Below are 15,367 nucleotides of genomic sequence, written 5' to 3' on the forward strand. Positions count from 1 at the left end.
GGCAGCCTCAGCCTGACGTCGTATGACGCTCCGCCCCCTATTAGTTCGATTGGTCCTTCTCACTAAAGCCCGCCCCCGGCCCTATTCTATTGGTCTCTAACCTGGCCCTGCTGGGCTCGACGACAGACCCCGCCCCAGCTCCAGCTACCAGAGTCCCCGCCTTTCTCTCCCCAACCACGGAGCCCAGATGCCCCCATCAGATTCTCACAGCCCCCACTGACCACCCCACAGACATCTCATAGGAACCCTACAGAGACCTTCATAAACCCAGACACTCACGGACGTCCCCACAGATATCTGCAGACCCTACCCAGAGACCCTCACAGAGTCTTACAAAGATCCCGCAAAACCATTCACAGAGATCCGGCAAAACCCCATTAAAAGAAGTGACCCTCTAGGTTTGTCCCCTCCGGGTCAAATGCATACCCCTCAGGAGACCTCACTCACCGAGGAGGTGACCAGACTGCTGTTGCCACGGAGACTACTAGGCGTTCCGGTTGCCCTGGTGACGGATCCTCCACTCCCGGCCAAGGTTCCAGAGGCTTCAGTCAAGCCTCTTCCTCATCGGCCCTGGATCCTCTCGTCCCTCCCCCTCCCACCCTTCTTCAGAACTGGCCAGAGCTCCTTTGCGATTTTCAACAGGTGTCCAAGTCCCCTCCTCAAGTTGTGACTTGCAGGCAAGTCCTCTCAGCACACAGCGCCTACAGCCAGGGCTCGTCCACAACCACAAGCGCCTTCTCTCCCTCGGGGCCAATACTTCCCCTTCCCGGCTTCAGACAAGATCCTGACCTAAGGACTTGTAACAGCCGAGACAAAGCCCAGAGGTATGTAGTCTCTCAAAAGGCCCCTTTTCCAAATCCTCGTTCCATTCCCTCCTAATACCTTCCTGTCCCTTCCCACCTCAGTCCAAGCCCCTCCCATTCTCTACTTTTCATCCTTATCCTCTCCCTCCCCCGTTTCTCCACTCAGTTCCCTCCTCCCCTTTTCCCTTTCCTCTCCTCCCATCCTCTGGTTCTTCACCCTCAGGCCCCTTTATCCTCTTGCTGAATGTCTGGCCATCTTCCTCCCCATCATCCTACTCTCCCCCTGCTTTCTGACACAAACTTCCCCTTTGGAAAGGCCCTGATGAGTTTAAGAAATGATAAATATAGTATTTCTGGAGCATGGACAAAGGTAGAGACCAGGGGAAGGTAAGGCTGGAATCCTTAGGCAGTGTTGCAAATGATGACAGGCCTTGAATGTCAGGGCCAAGAAATTTGGACCTAATACTTAGGCTGAGTCACTGAGTGTTAATTTTTAAGCAAGGAAATGCCATTGTTGGGTTGCATTTTAGAAAGGTCTCGCCTGGGTCATTAAGGTGGACTGACCCCTTTTGGACATCCTTCCAAGATAAATTAGGCACACCCCATTCCCCACAGCATCCTGGGCTTACCCCAGCACAACACCAACTCGTTGGTATTGTCATTTTGGTTAACCTGTCTTCTTCCCAGATTCTTTCAACTGAGTCCAGTACCTGAGTAAAAGTGTTAAGATTAGGCTCTTTGTAAAAGTTACCTAAATCAATGAAAGAATGGGAAAGTGGATTAATATGCTGGGGAAGGCAGCAGAGGGGCAAAGTTATTACATAATTCAGGTAGAAAATGATGAGAACTTTAACAAAATTGGAGAGAAAGGAGAGGAGAGAATGGATTTGGGGGATATTTAGAAGATAGGAAATATAGTCCTTGGTGCCCATTTTAAGATGTAGGCTGAGGGGAAAGGAGAATTCTAGGATAATTCTCAGAGTTCAGTTTTGATGCCCTGTGGGACATCCATTTAGCAATGTCCAGCAGACAATTGGGTATGACTGAAGTACAGGGGTTTAAAGAGGTCTGAGCTGGAAATATGGATTTAGGAGTCATCAGGTGTCATCAGCATACAGCTGGAAGTAGCTGAAGCCTTGAACGTGAATGACATCACCAAGGGGTGGGGGAGGGGTCCCTAGACAAAACTAGACTGTGGTCATGGCATCCTCCTGCACTCTTGGGAGCAAACCCCCCTTTGGCTTGGTCTTCCCAGTCTCTAGAACTCCACAGCCTGACCTCCATGGTCCTAAGTTATGCCCAGAGCCCTGCTCTTGGACCAGCCAAGATGCTATGTTAGGACCCCTCCTCTGCTACCATCTACTGATGGGATTCTGACTGCTTCAGCCTTTCAGTATGCGATATGGGGTCTAGGCACATGGGTGAAGCTCCCAGCACCATACCCTGGCCCAGAGCTCATCTGGCTTCCCGCTTATATCTCAGGTACACTGAAAACTTTATCCTAATTCCATAGGCCCCTGTGAATCCTGACTTGCAGACCCTCCAATCCCAACCTAATGAAACGTGTACCCTATTCTACCACTAGATGGAAGCAGACAAGGTCACAGAAGAGCCTCATACCACCATGGATGCGGAAGAGAGCCTTTCTTCAAAGGACCCCTCTGCTCAGGACTCACAGGAGCCCCCTATCCCTGAAATCCCCTTAGAGCCTGCCCTCTCTGAAACCCTTTTAGAGCCCCTTGCCTCTGAATCTCATATGGTGCCATCCATTTCCCAGATCCCTTTAGAGACCTACACCTCTGAAACCCCTTTGGAGCCTTCCATCTCTGAGATTCCTTTAGAACACTCTGCCTCTGAGGTCCCTTTGGAGACCCCTAACCCTGAGATCCAGTTGGAGACTCACATCTCCAAGGTCCCAGAGAAACACCTTACTTTTCAGACCTCATCACTAAGCTGTGTCTCTGTGTCTTCCTCTGATTATCTGAAGGAAGCCTTCTCTGAGTCTTCCTCCAGTGAGGGCTCATGGACAAGGAGGCCTATCCAGACCTCTGAATCTGAGAGCGTTCCAAAGCACTCCCTTTCAGGCCTTCCAGCCCAGGTCCACCTGGACACATCTGCAAAAGATGGGGAAGAGGAAGAAGAGGGAGAGAAAGGGGTGGCTGCCACTGACAACACTGCTCACGCAGCTCAGCCTGAACACCAGTTGGACAAGAAGAAGGGGAAGAAAGGAGTCAGCCGTAATTGCTCCGGCCCTTTCCCCCTTTCTCATCACTGCCTTTGACCTGCCCCAGGAGGAGGAGATTGAGTTACTCTCTGACCTGGCCCCTTCTCTTAGTTTTAGGGCCTCCTCACTTCCCCTTAATTACTCAGCCCCTTCCTCCCCAGGTTACACCATCCACCCAGTGGTCCCTGCTGAGCAGGCAGACCTGGTGGAAGTGACTAAGGCAATGCACAAAGGGAAGTTTGGTGCTCAGGTGAATTATCTTTTCCAGTGGGAGAAGGAGGCAGCCCTGAATGCCATCCAAACAGGTGAGCCCAGGCAGCCTTTCAGGGGCTGGTGACAGGCCCATGGCCATCCTCCCATCCAACAGGATCTAGGAACCTGCCCGTTCAATGGATAGCCCTGGTGGAAATGGCAATGCCACCTGCCTGGAATCTGGGAGGGGAGCAGGCAGGTAGGCCAAGGTAGATGAGGGTGGATGCAGACAAAAAGTGGGGATATTCATATAAAGCCAGGCAGGAACAGGTGACTGAACGAAGGCTCAGATAGCCTGCACCAAACAGATCCTAAGGCAGAGATGGCCCAGGACCCTGGACAGTTTCCAGGTGACTTGTTGCTCTGATATGGCAAAAGGCCTTAGTCCCCTTGGTGGAACTCCATTAAAAGGCTGTCATGGGGAATTCCCTGGTGGTCCAGTGGTTAAGACTCTGCGCTTCCACTGCAGGGGGCACAGGTTCAATACCTGGTCAGGGAACTAAGATCCCGCATGCTGCATGGTGTGGCCAAAAGTTTAAAAAAAAAAAAAAAAAGGCTGTCATCACTGCAGCCCCTCAAGTAGAGTCTGAGGTATAACTGCCATTCCCCCGCTTCAAACTCCAGTCTTCTTCGTCTGAAAGGTGGGCAGTGACTCCCACATCAGTGCTTGAATTTGACTCTCCCAGGCCCTCAGGCTAGGCCTTGATCTATGGGCACTAACACTTGTTCACCTCTGCACCTCACCTGTTCCTGCACTGTATCCTGCTACTCTGAACAGAGTTCAGAATTCCTCTAGTGGAATCCTGGCCCCTGCCCACCCGCATTGTGACTCGGCCTAAAATCTGCCCTTTCAACCAAGCTTCCTTGTTGCAATGGGGCACTAATACCACAGGCTGGCAGTATCAAGTCAGAAGCATCAAAGCCAAAAGCCACATCTGGACAGGCTTAAGATCTAAGAGACCATGGGAAAGACAAGAAAATCTAGTTTGACAGGCACAGAATTGTGGATTGTGGTCCTGGCCAGAGTCAAAGACCAGAGGACACTAACTCTTTCTCATTCTCCTTATGGAATTTCAGGGCTTTGCCTGGAATATGGAGTCTCTCTTCCCTCCTAAAGGAATTTGCTCACTCACTTATTCAGTCAAGCATCTATATTCTCTGAGCACCTATTTTGTGCCTGTGTTAGGACATCGATGAAAAGACTGACCCTTCCTTGGAGGAACTCATGGTCTAATGAGAATACAAGTGAACAGTCCATTATAATGCATTGTACTGTGATAGGAGTAGCATGAGAGCCACAGAAGGCAAGAGGAAGGGCCCCTAGACAGACAGGGGAAGTCAGGGACAACTTTCTGGTGGAGGTGACAGTTCACTGGAAACTTTAAATGGGAATAAGACTCCTAGAGCTAAAGGCCCCACTCCTTGGGGACTCAGGATTCTTGGCTCGAAGTTGGGGTACTCTCAGCTCTCACAGAGGATGAGAAACTCTGAGTGGGAAATGCTCTGGTTCTCCTCCCACATTTACTCAGCACCACCCTTGCCTTATGGTGAGACTGACCGTGAAGCCAGACAGCTTCAGATCTCAAGGGTGGTGGCCTCTTGCTGGTGCCTGCTCTCAGGGATACGTCTTAGCCTCACCTTCCTCTCCATGCCTCCTTTCTTAGCCTCACAAGCTTATATTTTTGCTTTTCACCACTCATGACTTCTGGCCTCCCCCTTTCTCCTGACCCTTGGAGAGCCACAGGCAGCCCTTCTCAAGTTCTAATAGAGGGTATTAGTTCAGTAACACCAGGAACGCAGAAAGGAAGTACGAAGGTGCCAACCTGGAGAAGTGAGAGAAGCCCTCCTCCTACCTCCTGGCACCAGAGCTGCCCTCCTGCCTCCTGCCACCTCCTCCTCCTCTTCAGGTCCCTTCAATACTACGCTCCTTAGGAGCCAGTCCCCATCATCTACTCTGCACCTGGCCCATCATCTTCCCTTTCCCTCACCTTAGACACTTCAAGAAAACAGAGCAAAGGTGGACTCTAATGTTGGGAGGGGAGAAGATGAGAATCCCACAGTCACAGAGAACTCAGCGAGATACATGTTCATCGTCAAACAAAATTTCACATATAATCTTCCTGCTCGGGATTGAAGACCGTCTTCAGTTCCCTCTGACAGGCTGACACAGATGGAATGGATCCTAGGGTGGGGAGGGATCTGAAGACACCTGTGGGGCGATGAGAAAACCTTGAAGAAAAAAGTCTAAAGGGGTAGGGATGAGGACTCGTGGGTAGAGATAGATACACATGGGGGGAGAGATGAGAACACCTTGCGGGGAGCTTAGGCTATTTTTTCTTCTTACTTTTCCTTATTACTCAATCCCTCCACACCCAGGTCTCTATATTGGCTGGCGCTGCCCCCATTATCTATGGGACTGTTTCCGGATTGGGGATGAGTCCAAGTGCTTTTGTGGACACTTGTTGAGAGAGCACCAGATCATCTCAGGTGTGGAGTGATAACTGTCCTCTGTCATGTGTTGGGATGTATGAGAGCAAGTATGTGTGTGTGTGTGTGTGTGTGTGTGTGTATGTGTGTTGGTTTGGGGGAGGGGGTTGACATGGGAAAGCCACACCCTGTCAGGTGCTGGTCTAACCCTACCATCCATCCCCCTCCTCACAGACATATCCGTGCCCTGCAATGTGGGCCAGTGCCGCTGCCTCATGTTCTGCTTTATCCCATCACGCCCAGAGGAGGTGGGTGAGTTCTGGCTCAAGAGACGGGCCACCTTTGACCCCAGGGCTTGGAGAGCCCAATGTCGCTGCAAACACAGCCACGAAGACCACGCAGCTACCAGGTCCCATTCCTGCAGGGTCAAAGGTACCTTCCAGAGCAAGGGGAGTGCAGGGGTGGGCATGGGTTGGGATAGATTGCAAATAGTTTGGGGATGCAGATGGGGAGCTGGGAGGAGAGACCTGGGCTTGCGGTTGGTGAGGAAGAGATGAGAATGTCGTCAGCCCCTGGGGAAGCCCCAATACCCTGTACTTTTCTTGGCTGCCCCCTTGCCCTAGGCTGTTGGTGCAACTGCTTTGAGTCTAATTTCCTCTGTGCGGCCTGTGACTGGTGCTGGGAAGAACATGAGACTTTCTTTGAGACTGAGGAGACCCGGCAGCGAGGAGGGAGGCCTCACGGTGAGGGGGCAACCTGGGGTAGGGGCCCACTCCAGGGTCTGTAATCAGAAGGCCAGGCAGGAAGGCACTCCTGCCCTCAACCACCCCATCCAGGACTACTTCACCCCTCCCTCCTGCATCCCATACCCGCACTGGTTTCCACCCCGAGGAGCAGATTATGTGACTTTCGCGGAGATGCCTACCCTCCGAGAAGCCATCATCAACAACTCTGACTTCGAGGCCCTCCAGGAGAAGGGGCCCTCTGGCCATCCCAGCTCCCACCATAGTCCCCCTGGGCTCCCTAGCCCATGCAGTGTCCAGCCTGGCCCCATATCTGACCCCTGTACCTGACCCTTTCACCTCTGCTCTTCCCTCCTCCAGAGACAGACACCTGGCACAGGCCTCTGTGAGCCTGGTCCAGATCAGCAATAAAGGGAAAGCCACTGGAATCTGACTGGCTCTGTATGAGGCAGATAGAGCCCGGCCCGGGGTAGACACCCTAGGACCTTGGAGTTGGCACCTACAGGGGGTGAGAGAGAGCACCAGGCAGGAGAGAGGCTGGATCCAGCCATCTGCCTCCACTGCACCCACGTTCAAACTGCTAGCTCTGGCATCAGGAGGAGAGAGTGGCTTCAAGGAAGCCAAGGAGGGAGGGGATTTCAAGAAGGAGCAGTGATGTTAGACACAGATAGGGGCTCCAGTAAGACAAAGACTGAAGAGTGTCCATCAGATTTTGCAATCAGAAGGTCTTTGGTGACTTCAGAGGGTGCAGCTTCAGTGGTTCAGTGGACCAAACAGCAGTGAGTGTGAAGGAATTTCTTTAAGAAACTTAGACGAAAGGAGCAGGGAAGAAGTCAGACAATATCTACAGGGGGATGTGGGGTCAAGGAAGCATTTTTTATTTAGGAAAAGGGGAGGGGCCAGTAGAGAAAAAGACCTTGAAGGGTACAGAAGAGAAAGATGCCTGGTGAAGCCAGATCCCAAAGATGGAAGGAGAGGATGGGGTCAAGGCGAAAGTGAAGGGATTCACTCTGGACAGGAGAAACACCACTTCTTGAGACCAGGAGGAGGAGGAAGGAGGATGGAAGAAAGGATGGAAGAAAGGATGGGGCCTTCACTGAGCTGCAGGGAGTAGGATCTGGTGAAAGTTCCCCTGTGAAGTAGGAGACAAGGTCAGTTGCTGGTGGGGGAGGAAAGGGATAAGAGTCGGGGGTAGGAGACAGGAAGAGAGGTGAAGGTTTGGGAAGGCTAATGAGGGAAACTGGAGAAAAACCTGATCGGTGGGCAATTAGGGATTCAGGTATAGTTGGAAGCAGAAACCTAGTTAGAGAAGCAGAGAAGCAAAATATTTAGATTAATGGGTGGTGATGGGAAGGGTATCAGGGAGGAGGATCAGGAAAATAATGCAAAAGAAGGCTTGAGGATGTGGAGGGAGCTGACCATACAAATAGGAAAGGAAAGTGAAGCCAGGAAGAAACTGACAGATTAAAAAAGGGAACAGTCAAAGGAACAGAAGTCTCATGAGGTCCAGTAGCAGATGTAGTGGTAGGGATCAAAGTACAGGAGACAGTGGCCAGAACCCACAGAGCGCTGCAGCTTTCAGATGAGAGCAGTTGCAAGTGATCACAAGAGCCTGGAGTGGAGAAGACTGTGGGCTAGGGGCCAGAATCAGTGAGTGATGGGGAGTGACTAGGAAGCCCATTGGTGAATCTTATGGGGAATAGGAGTTTCTGACACTAATGAGCTCTGTGATCTTAGACAAGTCACTTTCCCTCTCGGGGACTCTGTTTCTGGATCTATAAAATAGGATAACCTCTGTGCTACCTGCCTCTATGAGAATCCAAAGAAATAACCAGTTTCAAAGTGTTCTGTACTCACCTACCGCTCCTGGCTGGTTTCCTCTTCCCAGCACCTTTTATCTCTTGCCCTTCTCCAGAGCAGCTCTAGGGGCTGCTGCTGTCCCAGAGGCACACGACAACGGCAGCCTCCAGGGCATAGAAAAGGCCAGTGTACATCCCCTCATGTTTAGGGAGGCCCTCTATTATTCCAAGGAAAGGTATGCAACTTTGACTGCTAGAACTCCTGGGGGAAATCACAGGGTCAAATGTCTGTCCTTTGGAGGAGAAAGGACTCTCTAACAATTAAATGGCTATTCAAAAGAAATAATTACTATCTCCAGAAGCAGAATTTCCCATTACTGATTATTATGCAATTAGCACCATGATGACCACTCACTAAAACTAACTCAGCTAACAGTCAACAATAAAGGAATGGTTACTGTGATAAACTCATTCAAGAAAGTATTATGCAGCCATTGCAAACTATATTTACATAGACTATGTAATAATATGGGAAATTGACTGTAAATGGAAGAATAAGAATATGTAATACATATGTATTATATATTATGGAAAAGGAAGTGAAAGAAAACACCAAATATTATTCATTCCACAAATAATTATTGAGCACCTATATATGTCAGGCCATGTGCTAAAAAAACTAACGATACGGTGGTGACTTTTCTCCTGTGTTAAACCTCAGACTAAAACTTTCCTGGTGTGAGTACATTAGCATTTTGTGACCCCATGTTTCTGATGTCAAAAAATATATATTCCAGCAGAACGAAATATACTTCTAACCTAGCCGTAATACATTTCCCTTGTCCTTCAAACTCGCCCGGCTCACTGAAAATGCCAGGCACGGAGCTAACCGTATCCCATACTTTTTCTGATTAGGAAAGAACATTGGATACATATTCCTTTGCTTATTAGTCGTGCAGCAAAGACAGGACACTCCTGTCCCCGCCCGTTAAAAAAAAAAAAAAAGAAAAGAAAAATGCAAAAACCGCCCGGAAAACAAACTGCAGAATCTTTAGTCTTGGAATATTTTAACAAGCACATAAACTAAGGAGGAACTGCTCTCAGATGAGTAAGTTAACATCTTTGAAATGGTCAAGGGGCTGAAACTGTCCTTGTAGGGAATAATGCTGGGTATCTAGCCCACCAGCTAAAAAAAAAAAAAAAAAAACCCATCCCCATTCACCTTCAGGCCAACCCGCCCGGCGACCTCCACCCTCCTCTTTCTTCCGGGACTCGTACTGCCTGGAATTCCAGGGGTAGTGGTGGTTCCAGGGGCCAATAAGCGCGGAGCGGCCCCTCTCCGAACCCCGCCCTCCTCCTGGCCAAGGCAATGAAAGGGTCCACAACCTCTGAGCCTCTGCGCGGCAGGTGACGGAGCACCGCCCCCTTCCTCCCAGCCCACCAGTAGGGGCCCGACCCGAATAGGAGGAGCCAATACGATAAACGCCCCACTACCCCCCGCCCCCCGAGCCGCAACCTAAGCTGGGCCGGCCTTGTGTTGTGAGCCAATTGGAGGAAAATCCCACCTCCAGGTCTCTCAATCCTTCCAATGGAGTGAGAAACTATCTCACAGCGCAACTAACAACGGGATCCAATCGTAAAGGAACTTTCACTCTGACTAGAGGACGAAGCCAAAGGAGTAGAAAATTCGCCCTCGAGTTGGCACAAGAAGCCAATGGGATGAAAAGATCCCGCCTCTACCGTGGCGGCGGAGCCAGTGGCGTGCCGGGCCCAGGAGCGTGACCCAATGGGATGATGGGGTTCGCTCCCGGCCGCGGGCGGAGCCAATGGCCGCCGCTCTCCGGCTCCCCGCCTCCCCACCTCGGTTGGCCACAGAGCCCGAGCGCTGGCCGGAGTGTGAGGTTTCCGCGGCCGAGGGGAAGATGGCGGCAGCCACGGTGCTGGCCGCGGGGCTCTGCGCGGCGCGCCGGGCGGTGGCGGTAGCGGGGCCGCGGGGGGCGCAGGTGAGAGGTGGCCGTGGGGCGAGGAAGGGGTCCCGCGGGCTCTGACGCCCTCTAGGGCCGGGGGGCGCGTTCCTCCCCTGCTCCCCCCGGCCTGCGCAGCCCTGCGGCCTCGCGGGGCCGGAGCCCGAGCGCCCGGCCGGGAACCTTGCCCCTCCCGAGGTGCAGGCTGCAGGGCTGTGCGGTGAGGTCACGGCAGCCTCTCTTAAAGCCTCGCCGCGAGAGAAACGAACCGGCGATGAACGACGCCCTGCACAGGCCCAGGCACCGAGGTGGACACAGGGTCAGTGCAGCGTCTGCTGCCATCTCCCAGCCGACCGAACGCCTACTCTGGGCAGCTCCTCAGTGCCCCCTGCGGGACGTGAGCTTTTTCTCCTGGGAGCCAGTCTTCTGCCCCGTCAGACTCCTGGCTTTCTACTGAGCACTAATGCTAACTCCCCTTCTTCTTCCTCTTTGCCACAGCGACTCAAGGGGTCAGATTCATCCTGTCCCTTTTTCCCACAATGTGACATCTCTGACTTCAGCCTTCTCTCAGTCCCTGGGAAACTGGGACTTCCCTACCCTCAATCCCCAGGGGCTGGGGTTGTGTTCACTCAAATGAACTCCCTCCACCGATTCAGGGGACTGGAGTGAAAATTCACAGTTAAGAGGTCAGATGTGACACCCAGACACCTTTGTGTCAAACAGGGCAATTGTATTAAAACCTGGATAAGATAGTTAACACGGCTTAAAGATCAGAAAACAAGTAATGAAAGTAAATGGAAACTTATTAACAAGGTGAGAGTAAATGGAAAGAGCTCCAAGTAGTCTTAAGAGATGATGCAAACCACCCCCTTTATATTTGAAGCTGAGAGAAGGGATTTATCTAAGGTAATTCAATAGTAAAATAGGAGCTTGGACCTAAGCCTCCAGGTTCTCATTCTGGATCCTTTCCCCTGAACACTGCTAGATTTCCCCAACCCTTTAGGAGCAGGAATCAATTGCACTGCTGAATCCTGCAGTGAAATCTGCCTGTTATCTAACCAGGCCCAGCACTATCTGGCCCTACTCTCTGCTGCTGATACTCTGAAAGTGAGGAACTTTCCCTTTGAGTGGGAACCACTAATAGGTTCTTAGAAGGGTGAAGTTAATGGCCAGCCTCTGCCAGCCCCAACTAAGTACATGAGACAGGTATTGCCAGCTTCCTCCCTTGGGTGTGTCTGACCCACCTTCAGGTCCGAGGAGCTGCAGCTGTGACTGATGGGAATGAAGTGGCAAAGGCCCAGCAGGCAGCTCCTGGGGGGGCAGCCCCAACCATCTTCTCCCGGATCCTGGATCGAAGCCTCCCAGCTGACATTCTGTATGAGGACCAGCAGGTGAGGCGCCCTTAGGACCCATCCCCTTAGGAATTTCAAAAATACCATCCAGCCTGTTGAAATAACATGGTGGCCTGTGTCCTGTCACTGCTCCCAGTGTCTCGTATTCCGTGATGTGGCCCCTCAGGCTCCTGTGCACTTTCTGGTCATTCCTAAGAAGCCCATTCCTCGCATTAGCCAAGCTGAAGAAGAAGACCAGCAGGTGGGAAGAAAAGGGCCAGGGTTTGGCTGGGGGAGCCCTGTACTCAGCTAGAAATTTTGCTCCCTGTAAATGAAGCCACATGTCTCCTTCCCCTTTCCCTGTAGCTTCTAGGACACCTTCTCCTTGTGGCCAAGAAGATGGCAAAGGCTGAGGGGCTGGGAGATGGATACCGACTTGGTGAGTGACGTTTGGCCCTTGAGCCCCTCACCTATGAATTCTCATACCTACCCCTCAGTATGATCTTCATTCTTTGACCTTTCCCATGATCCTGACCCCCTAACCCAAGCTCCATTTCAGTGATCAACGATGGGAAGCTGGGTGCACAATCTGTGTATCACCTGCACATTCACGTACTTGGGGGCCGACAGCTCCAGTGGCCTCCAGGTTGAACCTACCAAATGACCAAGGATCTCAGACTTGGATGCTTGGATGGGGGTGGGGGAAAACGGCACCCTGTAATGCTAATAAACTTGCTCTCCCTCAATTCTGGATCCCTGTCTTAAATATATAAAGATTTATACCACAAATAGGAAAGAAAACTGATTCAAGACTATGATCCCCCTTGACTATGGTCTGAGACACTAAGGAGGCCCATCCTGTAGTTAAAGGAGCATTTGCCTATATATCTGTGAGCTTAGGACTCATGGTCTACCTGGGTCAGGCCTCTAGAAAAGTAGCAGTAGGAATAAGCCTGAATGAGTAGGAAGAGACTGAATCCCAGGACTTGCTCAATTCAGATGCCAAACCATGTTCTAAGGGGGTCTGGAAGGAGGATTGTCAATGTGAAGGGCTTTTATTGAAAGAGAAGTAATCACACCAGAAAAGTCGCTACCCTTTGACTATTTCCCATGCCTCACCATTTTGCTTTTAAGCTGTTGTCTGATGTCTTTTCATCCTTAAAATTTTTGAAAAGATGCCCCCACTTTTGAGAATGAACTACTGTTGCCCCTACATAAACATACCAAGTAGGCTTTCATCTGATATAACAGCTCTGTGCCTGTTCAACGCAAAGAACCACCTTAGAAAGCCTCAGTAAGCCCTGCTTAGGTATGGAGGGCGAGGCCTTAGGCCAGCGGAACCTTAAAAGCCGGGCTGAGGCGGAAGGGAGGCCTGACTGGAAGGCAGACTTCCCAAACTACGCCAGGTGCAAGACTTCCGCCCCGCAGAGACCTTGCCTCCACCCCCACCCTCCCCGTCAGCCCAGCTCTGGTTCCGCGTAGTCTCCTGGAATGATTTGCCGTCTCTATGGCAACCCGGTAGCGTGCTTCTGAAGATGGAGACCACTGAGTCTACCGAGGGATCACAGTCGCGGTGAGAGGCACAGCTCTGGCTGCAGGCTTAAGGGGACAAGGAAGGTTAATAGACTCGCTTTGCTGCGCTTCTGACAAGTTTGCCGCTTTCACTTTTTTTCAGATCTTTAGACGTACAGCCCAGCTCCAAAGGACTAGGGTCCATTTCGGATCCCTTTCCTTCTTGGGATGGCCGTCATAGGTCAGACCTGGAAGCTGCAACCGCAGAAGCTTCAGCAGCTGCTGCAGCCACTGCAGCCGCCTCCACTACCAAAGCAGCTGCATTATCTACAAAGACCCCAGCGCCCTACTCTGAACGGAGCCTTCTCATGGAGCCCTCCTCTGAAAGTCTTCTTGGGGAGCGCTACACTGGACCCAGATTTACCCACAAGATAGGCCACGGGAGACTTGGCTTTGAGCCTGTCTCTGTTTCCCACATTGCTTGGAATCCCTATACTGCAAATGACCTTAGCTCTAGCCGTGGTCCTGTTCCTGGCTTCAGCTCTGACCCTGGTCCTGGCTCCAGTTCTGGTCCTGGCAGTGGCTCTGGTCAAGGTCCTGGCGACGGCTCTGGTCGAGGCACTGGTCCTGCTCCTGCCGCTGATTCTAGGCATAGACCAGGCTCTGGCCAGGGCCCTGGTTTCAGCTCCTCTGCTCCTTCAGGCTTCAGAAAACCCAGGGCAGATCTGCTCCGTAATTATGCCTCCTGGAGTCACCACAGCCACTGGGAGCCTCAGAAACAACCCTGGAAATTTTTGCAAGTCTCAGAACCTGGTGCCCGAGGGCTGTGGAAGCCCCCTGAGGTTGAAGGGACAAGTAAGGTTCTCAATGAAACACTGCCACGGGGCCAGTGCCTTCTCTACAACTGGGAGGAGGAGGTATTAAGGGTTTAACCTGCTCCCTTTTCTTGAAGGCTGCCCCCACTTGATGAGGGTGGGTACCAGAAAGGATATCATGGTCACTCAACTTGGGGCCCACAGAGAGCCACCAACCACCTGGATCAAGTCCCAAGCATGCAGGATGGCTCTGAGAGTTTCTTTTTCCGACACGGACACCGGAGACTGCTGACCCTGGAGCCACAGTCACCCGTGTGCTCCAGCACCACCCAGAAAGACTCATACCAGCCCCCAGGAAACCACTCTCAGCCAGTTCGAGGTATGAAACATGAAAGAATGGGCCAGAGTGAGTCTAGCAGAGAAAAAAAGAGAGGAATGTCTGATGGGTGTAAGGGCAAATCTCAGTTTTTCTTCCTTTTCCCCAGTTTTTCTTCCTTTTCCCCAGTTTTTTTTCTTCTGGGCCTGTTTCTTAACCAGACTCCCCCCACTCTGTCCATTCCCTGACCTCCCACAGGGAAGCGTGAAGCCATGCTGGAGATGCTCTTGCACCACCAGATCTGGTGAGAGGCTGGGTGAAGGGGAAAGGGGAGGGGGAGGACAAAAATCAGGGGAGAATGGCCTTGATGCCCCCCAGGCCAATGTAGTAAAGAGGTGCAAGCAGAGCAGGAATCCACAAGGAAGGACTCTGAGGTCGAGTCTGTGACACACCACGACTACGGAAAGGAGCTGGTGCAATCAGGGCCTCCTGCCCCAACAAAGGTAAGAACCCATCCCACCCCACTTGTACAGCTGGGCCCTGACAGGCTGTGGGAAAGCAGCAGGCCCAGAGGTTGAGAGAGGGAGCTTCAGGCCAAGAGTTATTCAGTATCTCTCCCTCACAGCCTCACGACTACCGTAAGGAACAGCCTGAAACCTTCTGGCTACAGAGGGCACCACAGCTACAGGTGTGTGAGGGTGACCAGGTGTTGGGAGTGGGGGAAAGGGACGGGAAGAGGCTGTTCTGCCCCGGCTTGGTGGAGAGCGGGCTCTGTCCTCATTCCGGCACTCCTCCAGGGTGTCAGTAACATCAGGACTCTGGACACACCATTCCGGAAGAACTGCAGCTTCTCAACACCAGTGCCTTTGTCTCTAGGGCAGCCCTTGCCCTATGAACCCGAGAATTATTCCCACCAATTGGGAAAAATATCTTCCCTTGGCCGTCAGGGAGGAGGGCAGGGTGGTGGAGGGAGGGATAAAACTACTCCTGTCTAAGGGTCGAGGAGGGAAGGAGATGTGGAATATGGAATCTCCTTCCGTCTGTACTGGAGAGATGGGGAGGAAGTGAATTTGGTCTGTACTTGGTGAAGCGGCTCTTTACATAAAAAGGGTTCTCTCTCATCCTGAGACTGCTCATTCAGTGATTCTGTGAGTTACCGTGTCCATACCCCATAACCTTTC

General features: G+C 51.8%; 3 protein-coding genes across 6 annotated transcripts; all 3 read left to right on the top strand.

The window, feature by feature from the left end:
- Positions 1 to 2,388: 2,388 nt before the first annotated feature.
- Positions 2,389 to 6,838, top strand: FAM221B (family with sequence similarity 221 member B). Its single transcript, XM_061199194.1, has 6 exons — positions 2,389 to 3,013; positions 3,192 to 3,332; positions 5,656 to 5,766; positions 5,941 to 6,138; positions 6,330 to 6,449; positions 6,810 to 6,838. The coding sequence occupies exons 1-6, from the start codon at positions 2,389 to 2,391 to the stop codon at positions 6,836 to 6,838; spliced, it is 1,224 nt and encodes a 407-aa protein (XP_061055177.1).
- Positions 6,839 to 10,101: 3,263 nt separating this feature from the next.
- HINT2 (histidine triad nucleotide binding protein 2) lies at positions 10,102 to 13,309 on the top strand. 4 transcript variants are annotated; one of them, XM_061200268.1, is made up of 6 exons: positions 10,102 to 10,251; positions 10,460 to 10,531; positions 11,463 to 11,603; positions 11,701 to 11,805; positions 11,910 to 11,982; positions 13,219 to 13,309. In XM_061200268.1, the coding sequence occupies exons 1-6, from the start codon at positions 10,171 to 10,173 to the stop codon at positions 13,224 to 13,226; spliced, it is 480 nt and encodes a 159-aa protein (XP_061056251.1). In that variant the 5' UTR covers positions 10,102 to 10,170; the 3' UTR covers positions 13,227 to 13,309. The 4 variants fall into 4 exon arrangements, with proteins under 4 accessions (XP_061056251.1, XP_061056250.1, XP_061056248.1 ...); XM_061200267.1 differs by lacking the exon at positions 13,219 to 13,309 and adding an exon at positions 12,092 to 12,180; XM_061200265.1 differs by lacking the exon at positions 13,219 to 13,309 and adding an exon at positions 12,103 to 12,289 and having other exon boundaries at positions 10,106 to 10,251.
- Positions 13,310 to 13,556: 247 nt separating this feature from the next.
- SPAG8 (sperm associated antigen 8) lies at positions 13,557 to 15,313 on the top strand. The gene is made up of 6 exons (XM_061199195.1): positions 13,557 to 13,910; positions 14,075 to 14,249; positions 14,445 to 14,490; positions 14,575 to 14,689; positions 14,812 to 14,874; positions 14,984 to 15,313. The coding sequence occupies exons 1-6, from the start codon at positions 13,557 to 13,559 to the stop codon at positions 15,179 to 15,181; spliced, it is 951 nt and encodes a 316-aa protein (XP_061055178.1). The 3' UTR covers positions 15,182 to 15,313.
- The last annotated feature ends 54 nt before the right edge of the window (positions 15,314 to 15,367 follow it).

This window comes from Eubalaena glacialis, chromosome 9 (assembly GCF_028564815.1).
Source record: "Eubalaena glacialis isolate mEubGla1 chromosome 9, mEubGla1.1.hap2.+ XY, whole genome shotgun sequence".
In the NCBI taxonomy this organism is placed as follows: Eukaryota; Metazoa; Chordata; class Mammalia; order Artiodactyla; family Balaenidae; genus Eubalaena; species Eubalaena glacialis.

Bases quoted from the DNA above. Each gene is read 5' to 3' on its own strand.
- FAM221B (XM_061199194.1), top strand. From the start codon at position 2,389: ATGGAAGCAGACAAGGTCACAGAAGAGCCTCATACCACCATGGATGCG. The intron at 3,014-3,191 runs AGAAGAAGGGGA...CCTCCCCAGGTT, and splicing joins GCCTGAACACCAGTTGGACA to ACACCATCCACCCAGTGGTC. The intron at 5,767-5,940 runs GTGTGGAGTGAT...CCCTCCTCACAG, and splicing joins AGAGCACCAGATCATCTCAG to ACATATCCGTGCCCTGCAAT.
- HINT2 (XM_061200265.1), top strand. From the start codon at position 10,171: ATGGCGGCAGCCACGGTGCTGGCCGCGGGGCTCTGCGCGGCGCGCCGG. The intron at 11,604-11,700 runs GTGAGGCGCCCT...CACTGCTCCCAG, and splicing joins TTCTGTATGAGGACCAGCAG to TGTCTCGTATTCCGTGATGT. The intron at 11,806-11,909 runs GTGGGAAGAAAA...CTTTCCCTGTAG, and splicing joins CTGAAGAAGAAGACCAGCAG to CTTCTAGGACACCTTCTCCT.
- SPAG8 (XM_061199195.1), top strand. From the start codon at position 13,557: ATGACCTTAGCTCTAGCCGTGGTCCTGTTCCTGGCTTCAGCTCTGACC. The intron at 14,250-14,444 runs GTATGAAACATG...GACCTCCCACAG, and splicing joins CCACTCTCAGCCAGTTCGAG to GGAAGCGTGAAGCCATGCTG. The intron at 14,875-14,983 runs GTGTGTGAGGGT...GCACTCCTCCAG, and splicing joins AGAGGGCACCACAGCTACAG to GGTGTCAGTAACATCAGGAC.